This window comes from Mastomys coucha, unplaced genomic scaffold, assembly GCF_008632895.1.
Source record: "Mastomys coucha isolate ucsf_1 unplaced genomic scaffold, UCSF_Mcou_1 pScaffold7, whole genome shotgun sequence".
Classification (NCBI taxonomy): Eukaryota; Metazoa; Chordata; class Mammalia; order Rodentia; family Muridae; genus Mastomys; species Mastomys coucha.
In genome coordinates, this window is record NW_022196913.1 from 102885087 (window position 1) to 102900674 (window position 15588).

A 15588-nucleotide genomic window follows, 5' to 3' on the forward strand; every position below is an offset into this window, starting at 1 on the left:
CTTGGTTTTCAAAGTTCAGACATGTGCAAATAATGTCAGTTCAGGGACTAGTCTATAGGGGCCCCTGTTAAATCCCACCCCAGGAGAGGACTCAGTTTCCAAATATTGTCTGCATGGTCAATGTAATAAAGACCAAAAGCTCCGTGAAAACCCTTGATTTGCTTTTATACTTTATGTCCTACAATTTCAAGCTCCCTGAGATGAAGAAATAAAACACACACAGCAAGGCACTCAGTGCTGGCTTATCACACAGGAGACATTTACTAATTTGGTACTAATCTGGGTCGTCTGGCTTCACCCATGGTGATAGAAAATTCTTTAAAATGTTCCCTTCAGTATCGTCTGTAATGTAACCACAGGCTGTATGGTGTCCATTTGCTAACTTAAACAAAAGTCTAATGTAATTCTGTAGATGTCACATCAATATATCTAACTGTATCACTTCCACTTACATCTACCCAAGAGCTTCAGGGAAGGGAAGGGTAATTAGTCAAAGTTAATGGATCCACTTGTCTGTTTAATCTACTAAGTACTCCATGGAAGGCTTCAAATCAGCTCACCTTTCTGAACAGAGTGAAAAACCAGATCCTCTAATGACTCCTTGGCTCAACTCAGCAGCTGTCTTCAGAGTCAAGCTCAAGGGAATCTGGGGTTATAACATCAGGTTGTATTACTGAAAGAGTATAGATTAACTGCAGGGAATTTCTCAAAGTCTTCCCTGTTCTCAGCATCAACCCAGTAGATATCTCATCCAGTGAGCCACAAAACCCAATCTAATAGTAACATCGTTAAAAACAAATTACCCACGGAGAAAAATTTGCTTCTAATTTTCTGTATAATGAGATGGAAGAGGAACAGAAATAGCAGAGCCTGAGAAACCATGTCTTTCATGACCAGTGTCTAACATTTTGGGTGTTTCCAGTGGAAGCACTTTGAGATTAACTTCTGTGTAGGAAAGAGAATCACACGCATGCTTTAGTTTGAAGCAGTGGAAAGCCAGGCTAGGAGAGGAGATTTGCTCTTTTCTTCCTTGCTAACAGGCTTTCTCGTTCCTGGCTCACACTCTTTCTGTAGATCTGAGCCTGAGCATCACCTTCTTGAAAAGGTCGTCCCAGATTTCCTCAGGTCAGTTTTCCCTCTCTTATTACACTGTCCTGTAATCATAGCACTGTTCACACTGAGCCTGGTGGTGCATCAGTATCTACCCTTAACCAAAAACCCCCGGAACGTTCAGGCAGCCTTCTCCATTTCTCTGTGTCCACACTAGCACCTCACCTCGCCAACTGCAGTCACTCAACAAGTAGACAATAAACGACTAAGTGAGAGACAGTTGCTCTTCTTGAATGTGACAACTAAAGTGAGTTTAAAGTTCACATGTTCTTGTCTTGTGGGGACATAGATGCATGCAAAAGGGCCTGACGCTTAGTTTATAGCTTAATACTTAGAATTGAAAACAAGGAAAGGAACCAAATCTGGTTGATGTTACTTGATGAGAACAGAAAAATCATGTGAAACAAGAGGCAAAATGCAATGGTGCTTGGGCTAATAATTGGATATTTATATTCATGGAATCAAAATTTAGTTATACAGAATGCTACATGAATAATGTTTCATTCTCTTATGAAACATTTTACTTCAAATGCTTTTACATCATTTTAGGATTACAGTTTAAACACAATACTTATTTTATCCTGTGGTGATTATGAACTAATAAGTCACATACTCCTTGGATTTGGAAGGGAGTATTCTAAAGTAGCCATAAATTATAACACAGCACAGGCCCCAGCTTGTGTTCCTGGTGATCAGAGCTGAGAAAAATTCTTGGCTTAGCCATTTTAATTCTGTCACTGTACACAAGAACACTGAGCTGTGAATGAAAAGTATTTCTACCTGAAATGTCTTAGTAACTTACTAAGTTGGGAAATCAGGACTTTTCTTCCATAGCGTGATCCTTCCATCTATGTCTCTCCCCATCCCTCTCTTCTGCAATGGTCTTTCTATAAACATACTCTGGGACCTGCAGAACTTTATCTGAAGAATACAAAACTTATTGCCTATAGTTTATCATGAAGAGCTGGGTAATCAGAATAGACCTATAGCAGGATTTTTATCAGGGCAGTAATTAGATATTAATTCTTCCTTTTCTTCCAAATGATGTAGAGAACTAGTTGTAAAAACCCTGCCAATGGAGACCTGCAGAAGTCACAAGGCCCATGGGGTGTTCTTTGTTTCAGCCCCACCAGTCCGGCCAGTAACTCTCTCAGCATTCCTCAGCTCACTATGCTCTAGCCCCGAAGGCATTCTGTAGCTGTTTCTTCTGCAAAATACACTTATTTTGGCAATTTGTGCTGAGGGTCCTTTTAGCATTTGGATGGAATCTTCAGGAAGTTAGTTGTGAAAATCCTTTCTGCGGAGATTGTGTTTATTCCCTAGTCATATATACTCACTCCTTCAATACCACTCACATGTTGTGGTAAGTTTCTGCATCTCCCACTTTCCTAAAATCGATGTTCATGGAAAACCAAGGCCAATCCTGTGTTTTCATAACTAGACTACCCACATCTAGATTATTGACCTGTTAATTCCTGATGGTGACAGAAGCTCAAACCTACTTACAAATTTAGAGACTGTACCAGAAGAGCAAAATACAGTATTTAATAGAAAGCCAAAACATTATTGCATACTCAATTTTGCTTTGTTTTTCTTCTGAGATTCCCATAACCTTGTCTTCAAATTTGTGTCATTTCTAACAAATACTCAGAAGGTCCATTTGGTTCACCAACTTCTATGTTTGTAATCTTAAATTCTAGCAGTCCCTTGTCTTTTAGTTTTCTTACTTTTCAACACTTAGAAAGCCTGGGTGTGGAAAAATCTAGTGGTGACTGAGCCAGGGCCAGGAAGATCAAACATCAGGACCCTGGGCAATACTTACATATGTCTGGATTCAGGGTTGCAGAGCGTTGTTCTTTTGTATGTTTAAGATCAACCTGTGTGTCACTTGAAGTCCCTACTGCTTTGACTTTCTTGCTCTGGTAGACTGTAAATTTTAAGAGCTAAAATGATCCCCTTCTCATATGAATTGCTGTGTGTATCAGTGTATTTCTTTTACAGCAACAGAAATGAAGTTAATTAGGGTTTTGGTCTGCCATCTGGGTTGTGGATTTGCCAGCCTTGAACATTACACTAGTCTATTCCTTCCAATAGATTTTCTCTCTTTCTCTCTTCCTTCTCTCTCCAGAACCACTCTCCAGGTGTATGTAAATTCATACATCTAAGCATACACATCATAACTGGTTTTAGTTCTTTGGACAATGCTGAACAATGTAACATCTGAACATTAGGATGGTCTTTTATGTAACAATAGATGAACCTGAGTCTACAGTAACCAACTCCCCGATTTGTTTTTTCACTTTTTTATTGTGTTGACATAAATTTCTGCCTAGGTTCCTGCATGCTTTCCTCTAGTAGTACTTCATAAGTCAATACTCTGTGAAGACATTGATGAGTCACCAGATGTCCAGTGGTTGCACAGGCACATAGAGAACCTACACCTAAAATTGGGGGCTTTAAATACATATCTATGATTTTTTGTCCCACTCATCACAATCAGCACCAATATTTCATAGTTACCATTCATGCTGAAGATTTAGACAACTGTAGATCTTAGGTTCTATCTGGTGATGATGCAGAGACAGCTCACTCAGAATTCTTCCTTAGACACTAGCCTATTGTTTGTCATTAAGACTCTCCCAGTGTAAAGTCTTCATGACATTTGTGCTACTCACCATGATTGTCACCAGTACCCATAGCTACCATTCAAGCTGGTGATCTAAACATCTGGAGATCTTAGGTCTTATCTTGTAATGCAGAAGCAGAGTTCTAGGCCAGCCTGTACTATGTTACAGCTCTGAGAAGAAAGGCTTCCCTAGTGGAAGTGCTACACCTCTGCTCCAGTGGGGGAAGGCTTCTACAAACTTACAGCTCTGAAGGGAAAGGTATCCTTGCATTCTGGAGCCAAGGAATATAACAAAGCCATACTACACAACAATCCTCACACAAGAGATTTATTTGGAAAGAACCCATGAGGGTGGCTGCCTCTGCTTGGTTGAGAAGCAGCTGAGAACTGAGCAGAAGACACGATTTATATAATGTTGCTTGGGGGCACAGAGCTTTTCAGCCTGGAACTTTCCAGCATGGTGGCTTTTCAAGTCCTGAACTTGGGCTTTTCACTCTATAGGGCTGAGTATGGGTCTAAAAGCTGGTGGTTGGAGGTCCTTAGGGCCAGGGTCTACAAGGAGAGTCTCAGCAGGAAAAGCTGCCAAGTCAGTGTGAGTAGCCAATGTTCCCTGCATATACAAATTCTCAAATTAAAAATGGGCCTCCCATTGGAGATAAAGTGACATCTTTAAAAGAAAAGTATTTTTAAAATACTTTTAAAATAATAGGGATGATTTTACAGAACAGCTTGAATGTGCATGCTCTGCCAGCTGAAAACTTTCTTCTTCTTTTTAGATATTTTCTTTGTTTACATGTCATATTTCCCAGTTTCCCCTCCAAAAAAAATAAAAACAAAAACAAAAACAAAAAAACAACAAGAACAAACCCCTGTTCCCTCCCCCCTCCTCTGCTTGCCACCCCACCCTCTCCCACTTTCTGGCCCTGGCATTCCCCTACATTGGGGCACAGAACCTTCATAGAGCCAAGGGCCTCTCCTCCCATTGATGACCGACTTGGCCATCCTCTACTATATACATGCTGCTGGAGCAATCAGTCCCACCATGTGTACTCCTTGGTTGGTGTTCCTGGGAACTCTGAGGGTACTAGTTAGTTCATATTGCTGTTCGTCCTAAGGGGCTGCAAACCCTTCAGCTCCTTTGGTCCTTTCTCTAGCTCCTTTATTGGCTGACCCTGTACTCAGTTCAATGGATGGCTGTGAGCCTCTACTTCTGTATTATTCGGGTACTGTCAGAGCCTCTCAGGAGACAGCTATATCAGGCTGGATGGACCTGGAGAATATCATCCTGAGTGAGGTAACCCAACCACAAAAGAACACACATGGTGTGCATTCTCTGATAAGTGGATATTAGCCTAGAAGATTGGAATACACAAAGTACAATCCACAAACCACAAGAAACTCAAGAAGAAGGAAGACCAAAGTATGGATACTTCATTCCTTCTTAAAAAGGGGAACAAAATACCCATGGAAGTAGTTGCAGAGACAAACTATGGAGCAGAGACTGAAGGAAAGACAATCCAGAAACTGCTCCACCTGGGAATCCTTCCCATATTCAGTCATCAAATCCAGACACTATTGTGGATATCAGCGAGTGCTGGCTGACAGGAGCTTGATATAACTCTCCAGAGAGGCTCTGACAGTATCTGACTAATACAGAAGTATTAGCATGAACAACAATATGAACTAACTAGTACCCTCAGAGCTCCCAGGGACTAAAACTCCAACCAAAGAGTACACATGGGGGGACTCATGGCTCCAGCAGCATGTGTATAGCAGAGGATGGCCAAGTCGGTCATCAATGGGAAGGGAGGACCTTGGCCCTGTGAAGGTTCTGTGCCCCAGTGTAGGGGAATGCCAGGGACAGGAAGTGGGAGAGGGTGGGTTTATGAGCAGAGTTAGGGGGGAGGGAACAGAGGATTGTTTTAGTTTTTGGTTTTATTTTATTTTATTATTTTATTTTCTTTTTCTTTTTTCTTTTGGAGGGGAACCTGGGAAAGGAGGTATTGTAAATAAAGAAAACATCTAATAAAAAAAAGAAAAGAAAATACTGAACTTTCTGGGTTTTTATGACATCATGACCTCCACAAGGCTCCTGATTGCTTTGGAATTTAGCTGTGTTCTTAAAGGAATTCTTATTGTTTGCCTTGAGTATTCCTCAATGTCTGCTCTTCTTATTCCCCAGATTTGCTTCCTATATTACCTATGGTTACTACTGTATTCATCCACTGAACAAACTAATCATGTCATATGATTTATTAGATATCATCTTACTTTGGACCAAATAATGGTAAGAAAAACAGATGTAATTCCCAGCTTTTTGAAACACACAAGACACTGGCTGATTTACTTTGAAAATATTTTTTCTTTAATTCTTTCTTTCCCTTTTTCTTTCTGTAGTTGGCATTACAATAGATTCTCCAATAATACTTATTGAATGGACATGTGCAGACTTAGCTATGTGAACATCTGCTATATACACAACACAGAATATGGCACAGCTATATAATGTCATTAAAACTCTTCCTAAGCACACATTGTAAATCAATAGAAGCCAAAACATCTGGCCAATTTGGCTGGAAACTTCACAACAAAGCATAAGTATGGTTTATCTATATTGTGCAAACACTAGATTGTCTGGGCTTCTGGCAATTGATTGGGTATTTTGGCATAGTGTATGCTCAGCCAGACCAGTCTTAATCTCTTCTAGGGACACATTAAGTCTCTGAATTGAGCTTATGGCTCACTGATTTCTAGAGTTAAGCATAAGCATAAACTCTGAATGGTTGTGATCATTTTAATCGGCTCATCATTTCCAAAATGTTATTAGTGACACATGTTTATTCACAGAGATCAGCACATATTTCCTGGCTCTTTAGTATGAAGGCATCCACATAAATTGAAATTATTCATTTAGAAGATGGGACAGCTATGTTACATTTATTTAAAATTCAGACATTGTGAAAAATATACAATACAAATATATGGACTATTTTGACATCTTATCTAGTAACCATTTGATGCCATCAGCAAACATCTTTAGGAAATTATCAAAAATGTCTTTCAATTTCTCATAAAAATTTTTGCTAGATCAATCAACCATGAAATGAAATAGGCATCTCTATTTCTCCCTTGTTGGTTCTCAGTTATTAGCAGCAAGGGCAGGTGTAACTGAGATTAGAATAATACAGAATTATTCCAATTCCCCACAACCAGTTTGAATGTAATTTTCCAAAAGGAAAGATAAAAGCAGAACAACTAGAAAAGAGATTTAACATGAAATTACTGAGGCATGTCAAGGTTAGGATGCAGATATGTCTTCTATAAAAACCAGCGTCTGGGCTCTAGCTTGTAATAGGCAGAGGAAACAGAAGGGACCCTTTCAGTTGACCATGCATGTACTCCAAATAGTATCTATGCTATCTCTTTATTTATAGAAGATTGTAATATGTGTGCTAATTAGGGGTAGAAAGTAGGCATTGGAGTTTTTGATGACCTACATAGGCATAATACTATTTTATGTGTAATTAAGAGAGAGTAGTACAAGCCTAAGGGTAAACATTTGTAGGCATGTTGGGTTGGTTCAGTCTGCAGTTTTTCTTGGTAGCATCTGACACATGCATTGTCTCACCCTCCTTCCCACAAAACTGGGAGGGAATTGAGGTTAGCCTGGCCTCAGAGTGTTCCATCCATCTTTAAACACAGAGAAAAGACTGAGGACTGTCAGCATTTAACCTGTTCCACTTCAAATGGCTTTCAACTGACAGATGTCTTCTATCTATGACCTGATGAGAAATAATCATGTCTATGGGTATAAAAACAAATAAACCACCATGGGACATGGCGCTACATCACTTTAATGCCAGGACTGAAGAGGTAGAAACAGGCAGGGCTCTGAGTTTTAGGTCAGTCTGGCCTACACAGCAAGTTCCAGGTCAGCTAAGGCTACAGAGTGAGACTCTGTCTCAAAACAAGACAAGGCGACAAAAACAACAGCAACAACATCACTCTTCAATAGCTTCATAAAAACCCAAATACTGTTGATTTGGTCTATGTGCTCCAAAGTACGTTCAACTTCAGTTCTGCTCTGGAACATGTCTGAAACATAAACGCTGGACATAAGGTTTTCCCATTTGTTTCTTTTAAAAATTGTGATAGAGTTAGATCATTTAACATAATGTTAACTGCATGTGATCTGTATAGATGGATAAAGGGAGATCACTGCCAAGAACAGATGCTTTGCTGAAGCTCTGGATGGGAGCTCAGGGATGAGCTTGCTCTGTCCACCTGGGGTTTAGACCTTCTTACACTTCACCTCTGCATTGTCTCTGAGAGCCAGAGCATCTCACTGAGATTAACATGATACTGATATCTGAATAAATAATTTTAAAAAGCAATTTTGATTATTAGTGATTTGTTCCTTGTGTGCTGATTTTGTAGCCATTTACTTTACATAATAAGTAAAACCATGCAATGGAAAATAGAGTCACATGGGTGCATTTGAAACTGCATGTTACTCTATAGACACCCCACCCCCACCGCCAGTACCACTCAGTGCTGCTCTCCTATTTCTCCATCAACGTGGCCTTCTTGACTTTGAATATCAGAGGAAAACTCAGAACTACAGGCTAAAGGGGTAATTTCCATATATCTGACCATCTTTAATGACTCTGGATTTAACTTTTTCTGTAAGAGAAAATTTATTTATTTATTTATTCATTTATTTTTGGATCATTACAATTCTGCTTTACAGGGCATTTATTTTTTAGTATAAAAAGGGTAAAAGGGTGTCAGAAACTTGATATTTCTGCCCTTTCCTGAAATTGCACACATGGGTTAACTCTGCCCTGAAGAAATTAGTTTGATCATTTTCAATTATGGTGCTCAGTAGAGAAAAGGTTAAAGATGAATCGGTTTCCCCTGAGGCTGTTGGTGGAAGATGCACTCAGACATGCACTTGTTGCTGATGGGAAGAAGGAAGAAGAGAGGACTTACATTCTGTTTGCCCACGATGTTGTCGAAAGGCAGTTCTGGGCTCCAGGATCCTTCTGTGAACGTTGCCCCACTGTTTCTTCTGTCTGTGCAGCTCACCGACTCCTTAACTATGTCTTCAGGCAAGGATAACAAACTCTCCTCAGGCTGCTTAATCAAATAGGTCTCTATATTATGCTTCCTTAAGAATTCATTCCTCTCTTTACCATGGCCCTCTTCCACATTATAGTCACCATTGAGACAATCCAGTGTGGCTTTGGAAATGTGAATTCTCCTGTGTATACAGAGAAGGAGTAGTTATATTTTTTCATGTTGCCCAATTATGGTTGTACAGAGAACACTACTATAACACATTCTGGAGGATAAATTTGTTCTCCTCAGAAGTCAAAAACAAAAATGAAAAGAAACTAGAAGTCCTTCATCCACAGAAACACACAAAACAGCTCTGATGATGACTACAGTGACGAGCCACTTTTAGCTTTTCCTGCTCATCGTTTTAACTTTAAGCATTTCAACACAACCTATGAACCAATGATATCTTTCAATGGTGTTGGTTGTACTGGAAAAACAAATGGTGTGGATGTTCATGAATCCCAAGAATAGCTAAATTATCTTAGAGTGTGACTCTCTTCCTGTCTTAGAGCTTGTCCTATCATTTTATGTTCTGTATATCTGTACCTTGTTTCTCTTACTTCTTTAGAATCATCTTATGAACAAGGTTTGGTTTTGTAAATCCATAGGGATACATGGAGCATCATTTTTAGAAAATTACCGGAAGATGTGATTCTCCCTCTAATATGTAGTGAAGGGAACAGAGAACAATATGGGAGATGCAAGCTGGTAACTGTCAGGGCTTATTCACAAACTAACTCACACAGGTAGCTCACAATCCAAGTTTCTTTTTATCAAATGAAATAATATGTGACATGATCAGGATCAAGCTCGGTTTGTGGAAATTTCATTTGGTAATTCCTAATCGGGAAGGAAGATATTTTCTCTTCTCATAACTGTCTAACTAAGCCAGGCACTTACTGTGATACGCTATGGTCTGTGAAGAATAGCAAAATTATGAAAGAGGATTTTGTTGCAGGATTGCTGGGTTTCAACTCTAACTCTTCTATTTTCTAGCTCTAAGATTTAGGAGTAGATTACTTAACCTTTCTGAGTCTATTTGTCATCCACCAACATGGCAAAGGTAATAGACCCACCTCATATTCTCATTGTGAATATATAAGAGTTGATTTCTGTAAAGTAATAGAGACTCTACACAGAACACTATACAGCAATAACAACACATACTTTAAATTGTTTGAAGTATTCTTTAAAATGCCACAGTGATCTCACTGTGGTATATTCCATGCCTCCTTAAGTCAGGCTCTCAGGGGACAGTCTGCCTTCTGAATGAGGCCTCTGTCAGTGATTCAAAGCCCATTGTCAGACACGCCTTCATTCTGGCCCCCCATGCTGTGTTCAGCTATTCAGACAATTGTCATTTCTCTTGATTCAGCACGTGATTGTATGCTTGCTAAACGTGTCCGTGTCCTACTTCCAGAGTTAGTTTATAAGTTTGCTAAGCCAACTCTGTGCTCCTCTAAGGAAATGAAAAAATAAAGTAGACATAATTCTCTACTTGGGCTTTGTGATTCCAAAAGCAATATATACAAGTAAACAATGAAAACTTCTTTCATTTTAAATTTCAGGGTTCTTAAGTAAGAGTGCATTGTTCTGTCAGTACAACCTCTGCTGCCCCTTCTGACCATTTAACCCATTCTACCAAATTCCTGCTTTCTGGGGAGAATAGTTCATTGCAGAAACAAACAAAACTATAGACTATGCCTTTCTGCCCACTGAGGGCACATTCTCTGCATCTTCCAAACATGTTGATTTCAAGTTCAAGACAATCAAGCAAATGTGTGAAAGAAGCTTGGGTTCTCTTGAGACACCTGCTAAACAAATCCAAAATGTTTCCATGGTATCTTACCGAATGCACAGAAACTCATCTCCAGCAAAGCAGGACCCCTGAGCTCTCTTCTAAGATCAAGTTAAGATTTAAATGCCTGAAGACACAGCCTTTTCTCCTAAGCAAAATGAGCTTCCTAGGAGGATTTTAGAAAGTCTTGTGGTTGATTTCCTTTTTAAAATAACTGTATTTAATACCAGCTTCCTTGGCATTTCATCTGGATGCTACATTGTGTTCAGAGGGACTGATTCTTGCCTCTGTTAAGTCAGAGAATGGGATCGTAACTTTTATTTAATACCAAATCTTCTATCAGAGTTCTGATCAGTATACACTAGGATGCTTTTGATAGGAAAGAAGGTTCTGATGCTTCTTTTTTGAAAATCTTTGCTGTCAACCTCAGCTTCGAAGTGAGATATTTTTTTTTTCAGAGATGATGGTCCAGTAACTTCGTTTTCCACTAAGGACTTGAATTTGTGCTCAGAGAATATTCTCATGTGTTGCGTGTCAGATAAACCTGACATTTTCTATGATGTGATCATGATAGTCATAATAGTAAAAACAATCTAACAATCTTGTAGTATTTACCTTATCTAAATACTATCTTTTCAGCCAAAGGTTTGTTTGTGTCTATGAATTTATTCATATGATTGGAGTCTCCCACAGCCCTGGCTAACAAGCATTTCCTTCCTCTCTCCTCTTGTCTCACTTTCTTCCTCCATCTATTATCTCTCTCTTTCTTCTTTCATCTTGCTCCCTATATGTCTGTATTTTTCTTTTTTTCTTTCTCCTTCTGCAGATAGCAAGGCTTGCTCAAAGGCAATGAATACATAGTGCCCCATCATGGTAGCAATGTTAGGTGGGAACAAGACCTTTTCTTTCAGGATTTCTTTAAGATCTGTGACTGAATCATAATTAACTACTACAAGCACAACCATAATTAGTAGCTCCAGAGCATGGAAGAAGAAGGATTTTTGTACATGTTATCTCACTTGACAAAAGCTCAAGAACAGTCCTCCTTGAATAGTACCAAGAGTAGCTGTATCACTGTTACCAAGACACTTGTTAGAGAGGCCTACTGCTTAGGTCCCACCCCAGACACACAGATTCAGAAATTCTGAGGGTGAAAACCAAAGGTCAGTGTGCTACTTTAGTGCTGCTTTCCTGTGGACCACCACATCCTGGAGTTCAGTACCAACCAGTCCTGCCAATCAGAGTTGGAATGCCAATGAGTTCTCAAAGAAAGCACTGAATTTTTGGAACAGAGCCTACAGACATGTATATATTGGTAGCCAATAGGATTTACCCTTAGCTGCCCAGTAGGACTGATTTAAAATCTTAAGATTGATCCCAGACAGGTTCACTTTTTAACGAACCAATGTGAGATATGGGCATGAGTATTTTATAATGCGTTGATTCTAGTAAGTAGCTAAGTCAAAGAACTAATGCTTAGCAGGATAGAGACATAAACTCCTCATCAGCCCTGTTGCCTTATTTTGTCTGTCATCTCTAGGGTATTTCCTTAGAGTTCTCAGGCCATTGCTGCATGATGCCTTACCATTTGACCTCCTCCTGGACAATTGCTTCCAAGGAGTTTGTTCTTGAACTCTGTGCACAGAAAACCTGGTATCACAAAGTCAGACAATGAAAGAGTTAGGTGAGAAAGGGCTTTTCTTTACTTACCCAGGGATTCCTCCAGATTCAAGTTTGTTTGCTATGTCCACATCCCAAGACCAGACATCAAACTGCCATTTCCTCAGGCCCAACACACCACATAGCACAGAGCCTGAATGGATTCCAATTCGCATATCAACATCATGCTTCGTTCTGGATCTCACAAACCTGTTGGCAGGTGAGTGGAGAGACAAACTCCTTAGGCCAACATGACCATCACTGGGCAGAATTAGGACTGTCTGTTCCATTGGTTTCTCTCTTTTTTAAATGGTCCTTCTTCCATGGAACCTTCTGACCTCCCCAATGACTGGAAGGATTCTGTTCTTGTCTGAAAATCTTTAGATTTGAATGATAATTTTCAATGCTCTTATTAACCTTTTCTCAAAATTCATTTTGTAGCCATTGTCTCGTGGAATGACACCAGCAATTTTTGTACCCAACTATTATTAAACTTGGGGTAAGCTTGTCAGCCCCGTACATCAGTGCATGCTTTATTCCCAACCAAAAGCTTTATAGTTTTCTTCTTAGATAGAGTCAGGCTTCTGTGAGATCTTTCATTCAATCAAGCCGCATGTGTAGTCTATGTTCCCCACTTCTGCTACTGGAAATAGCTTTCAGCTATTCCTTTCAAATAGGAACATAGTCTCATCAGTCCATCATTTCCTGATTGAAACCTTTCCCTTACCTCTTGCTCCTTAAAGCAATAGCCTCTGAAACATACTGCTCACAACTCAGGGCCAAACTTGTTAATTTATAGGAAGTCAGGAAAGATACTGGCCCTCTAGACAATGCTTTTAGGTATTAACCTTGAACAGATTGACTTCAGTGCCCTTAATCTTGGTCCTAACTTTGAAAGGGCTTATTAAGATTCTTTACTAAGATTGCCCATATTAAGTTGTGTTCCATGGACATTGAAGAAGCTTGTACAAAGAGGAGGATGCTGCCAGAGCAGGACTTTTTTCAGTATAAGTGTTCATCCCACTTTCATTCTTGGAGCACCTTGGGCAATTCTAGTTTATGGTTAAAAGATATTTCTGTAGAATTTCAAATGGTAGAATACAATATTTCAAAAATATATAACTTGGAACATTGCCACAAAAATATAATGGATGTTTTCTTCCAAAGACACTGAGAGTTGTCAAGTTAATATGAAGGTTTTTCCTTAACATTGGTAAAAAGACAAATGCTCTAAGCTTTCTGATTTTTCTATAACATGCTGTCATTAATAATATTCTCTCTCAGAAATATTTGAGAAAGACCATTTTAATTTGCCACTTCAACCTAAAGCTGATGGTTACACACACACACACACACACACACACACACACACACACACACACAGAGAGAGAGAGAGAGAGAGAGGGAGAGAGAGAGAGTAATTTTTAAGCATGAATACATTGCTCTGAGGTGAACATTTAAATGTGGAAGTTTGGAAAATGTTTCCATGTTTAAAGGAATCTTGTCAAACCCAAGCTATATAATTTACCAAAATCTTTGCACTAAATGTTTATAACCAGGCTTAAGACAGTGTTTATTATAAAGAGCTTTGTCTATAGAGTGTGAGTCCATTTAGTAAGATATAAACGTATATTTTCTTCTAAGGAGATTGTAGGACATCTTCCTGGATGTCAAGAAGGAAGAAGATTTACCAGGCAGATTTACACAGCTCTTTATCATAACTGATCACACACACACACACACACACACACACACACACACACACACACACACACACACGCCAGGACAGTCAAAGGCATAGGTCTTATGAGATCCGTCTGCCTTGCCAAGATAGAGATCTAGCTCCAGTAACCTTGAAATCCTGGTATAAAATAATTAAGCTTGGAACCCAACTTTGGGTTCACAGTGTTACAGATTACATGGGGTCCAAACGATGATGGGTTGGCTTAACAGTTTTCTTGACTTTATGACAATAGACATTTCTTTTTGTTCATTATTCGTTAGAAACCACACTTTGAGTTCTGAATTCCAATTTTACTTTCTGGGTCAGCGATGTGTACAGCAGTCTCTTCAATGCTGGGCACAGGCAGCAAGAGGCAGTTCCCACTCAACCATGTGATCACATTAACAAACAGTTTTTCCTCAGTGGTGGAAAACTGTTGCATAACTATGGTGTCTGGCAGATGAGGTGTTTGAAAACATTCTCAATTTATTATATTTTCTGGGCTTCTTGAGATGCAACACTATTTTAGCCTGAGGGATATCTGTATAAAAACTTAAAAAATTATATTCAAACCCACTGCTTTCACTCAAAACTGGGACAACAAAATGTTTTGGATTATAAACATATTTCAAAGCATTGCCATTCAATGTTTTGCTCATAGGTGTTTAGAGGTGGGTTTGTGGAAATGGCTAGTCTATCAGAGGGACTTGCCTGTGGTGAGACCACTTTCATCTCTCTCAGGAAGCATGTATTATCACTCTTCATTTAAATGTACACATCTACAACACAACTCCTATACCCAAGGCTCAGGAAAATAACCGGGGTAATTAGATAATAAGAAGCAGGGACCAGGATAGGATATCTGTAGTGAAATTGAGTTTCTTAACTGTAATCCTTGGACCAGGACAATGAATGGTTGCTTCCCATTTTCCCCTATCCCATAACAGATATGAATATGAAATGTGAGTGAAAAAAAGTCATCTATTCAAACCACAGAGCTTTTGGAAGATATTTGTCATTGTTCTGTCTGGAGAAAGATCTACCATAGCTAGACTTTTGGCTTTGCAAAAGCATGTTTATTAAACGTGCAGCAAGCACAAGAAAAAGAAGAAACAGCAACTAGCAGTTAGATAACATCATGACAGTGGGTGATCACAACCCCATGAGAATTCCCTTTATGGCAGTCATATGGAGTGGGCTGAGAGTGCTGGGCAGAGCAGAGAGAGTTCCCTTCAGGTAAGGCTTTCAAGTAAAAAAAAAATAGTAAATGGCAGATAGATGTTTATAACATCTAGCAAAAGTGACTTGGGGTAGAAAGACCCTGTTGAAAGAGTCAAGGTAAAGTTCCCAACTTAGGATTTTTGAGCAAAACAGAGAATTCTCTCCCCATCTGTGAGCTTCCCACATCTTGTTCCCACAGCAGGTATACCCTTTAGGCATTCCTGTTTTTAAGGTTGCAACATTTTTTGAAAACCCTCAGCCTTGCCAGGCGGTGGTGGCGCACGCCTTTAATCCCAGCATTTGGGAGGCAGAGGCAGGCAGATTTCTGAG

At 39.4% G+C, this 15588-nt stretch overlaps 1 protein-coding gene across 2 annotated transcripts in view; it reads right to left on the reverse strand.

The window, feature by feature from the left end:
* The window catches only part of Adcy8 (adenylate cyclase 8), a 217131-nt gene that overhangs the window by 83772 nt on the left and 117771 nt on the right, over positions 1 to 15588 (reverse strand). For both annotated transcript variants that reach the window (XM_031358847.1, XM_031358848.1), the window contains exons 6-7: positions 12366 to 12524; positions 8729 to 8999 (exon numbers count right to left, since the gene is read on the reverse strand). In XM_031358847.1, coding sequence (XP_031214707.1) covers positions 8729 to 8999; positions 12366 to 12524 — 430 coding nt within the window. The remainder of the gene's footprint in view (positions 1 to 8728; positions 9000 to 12365; positions 12525 to 15588) is intronic.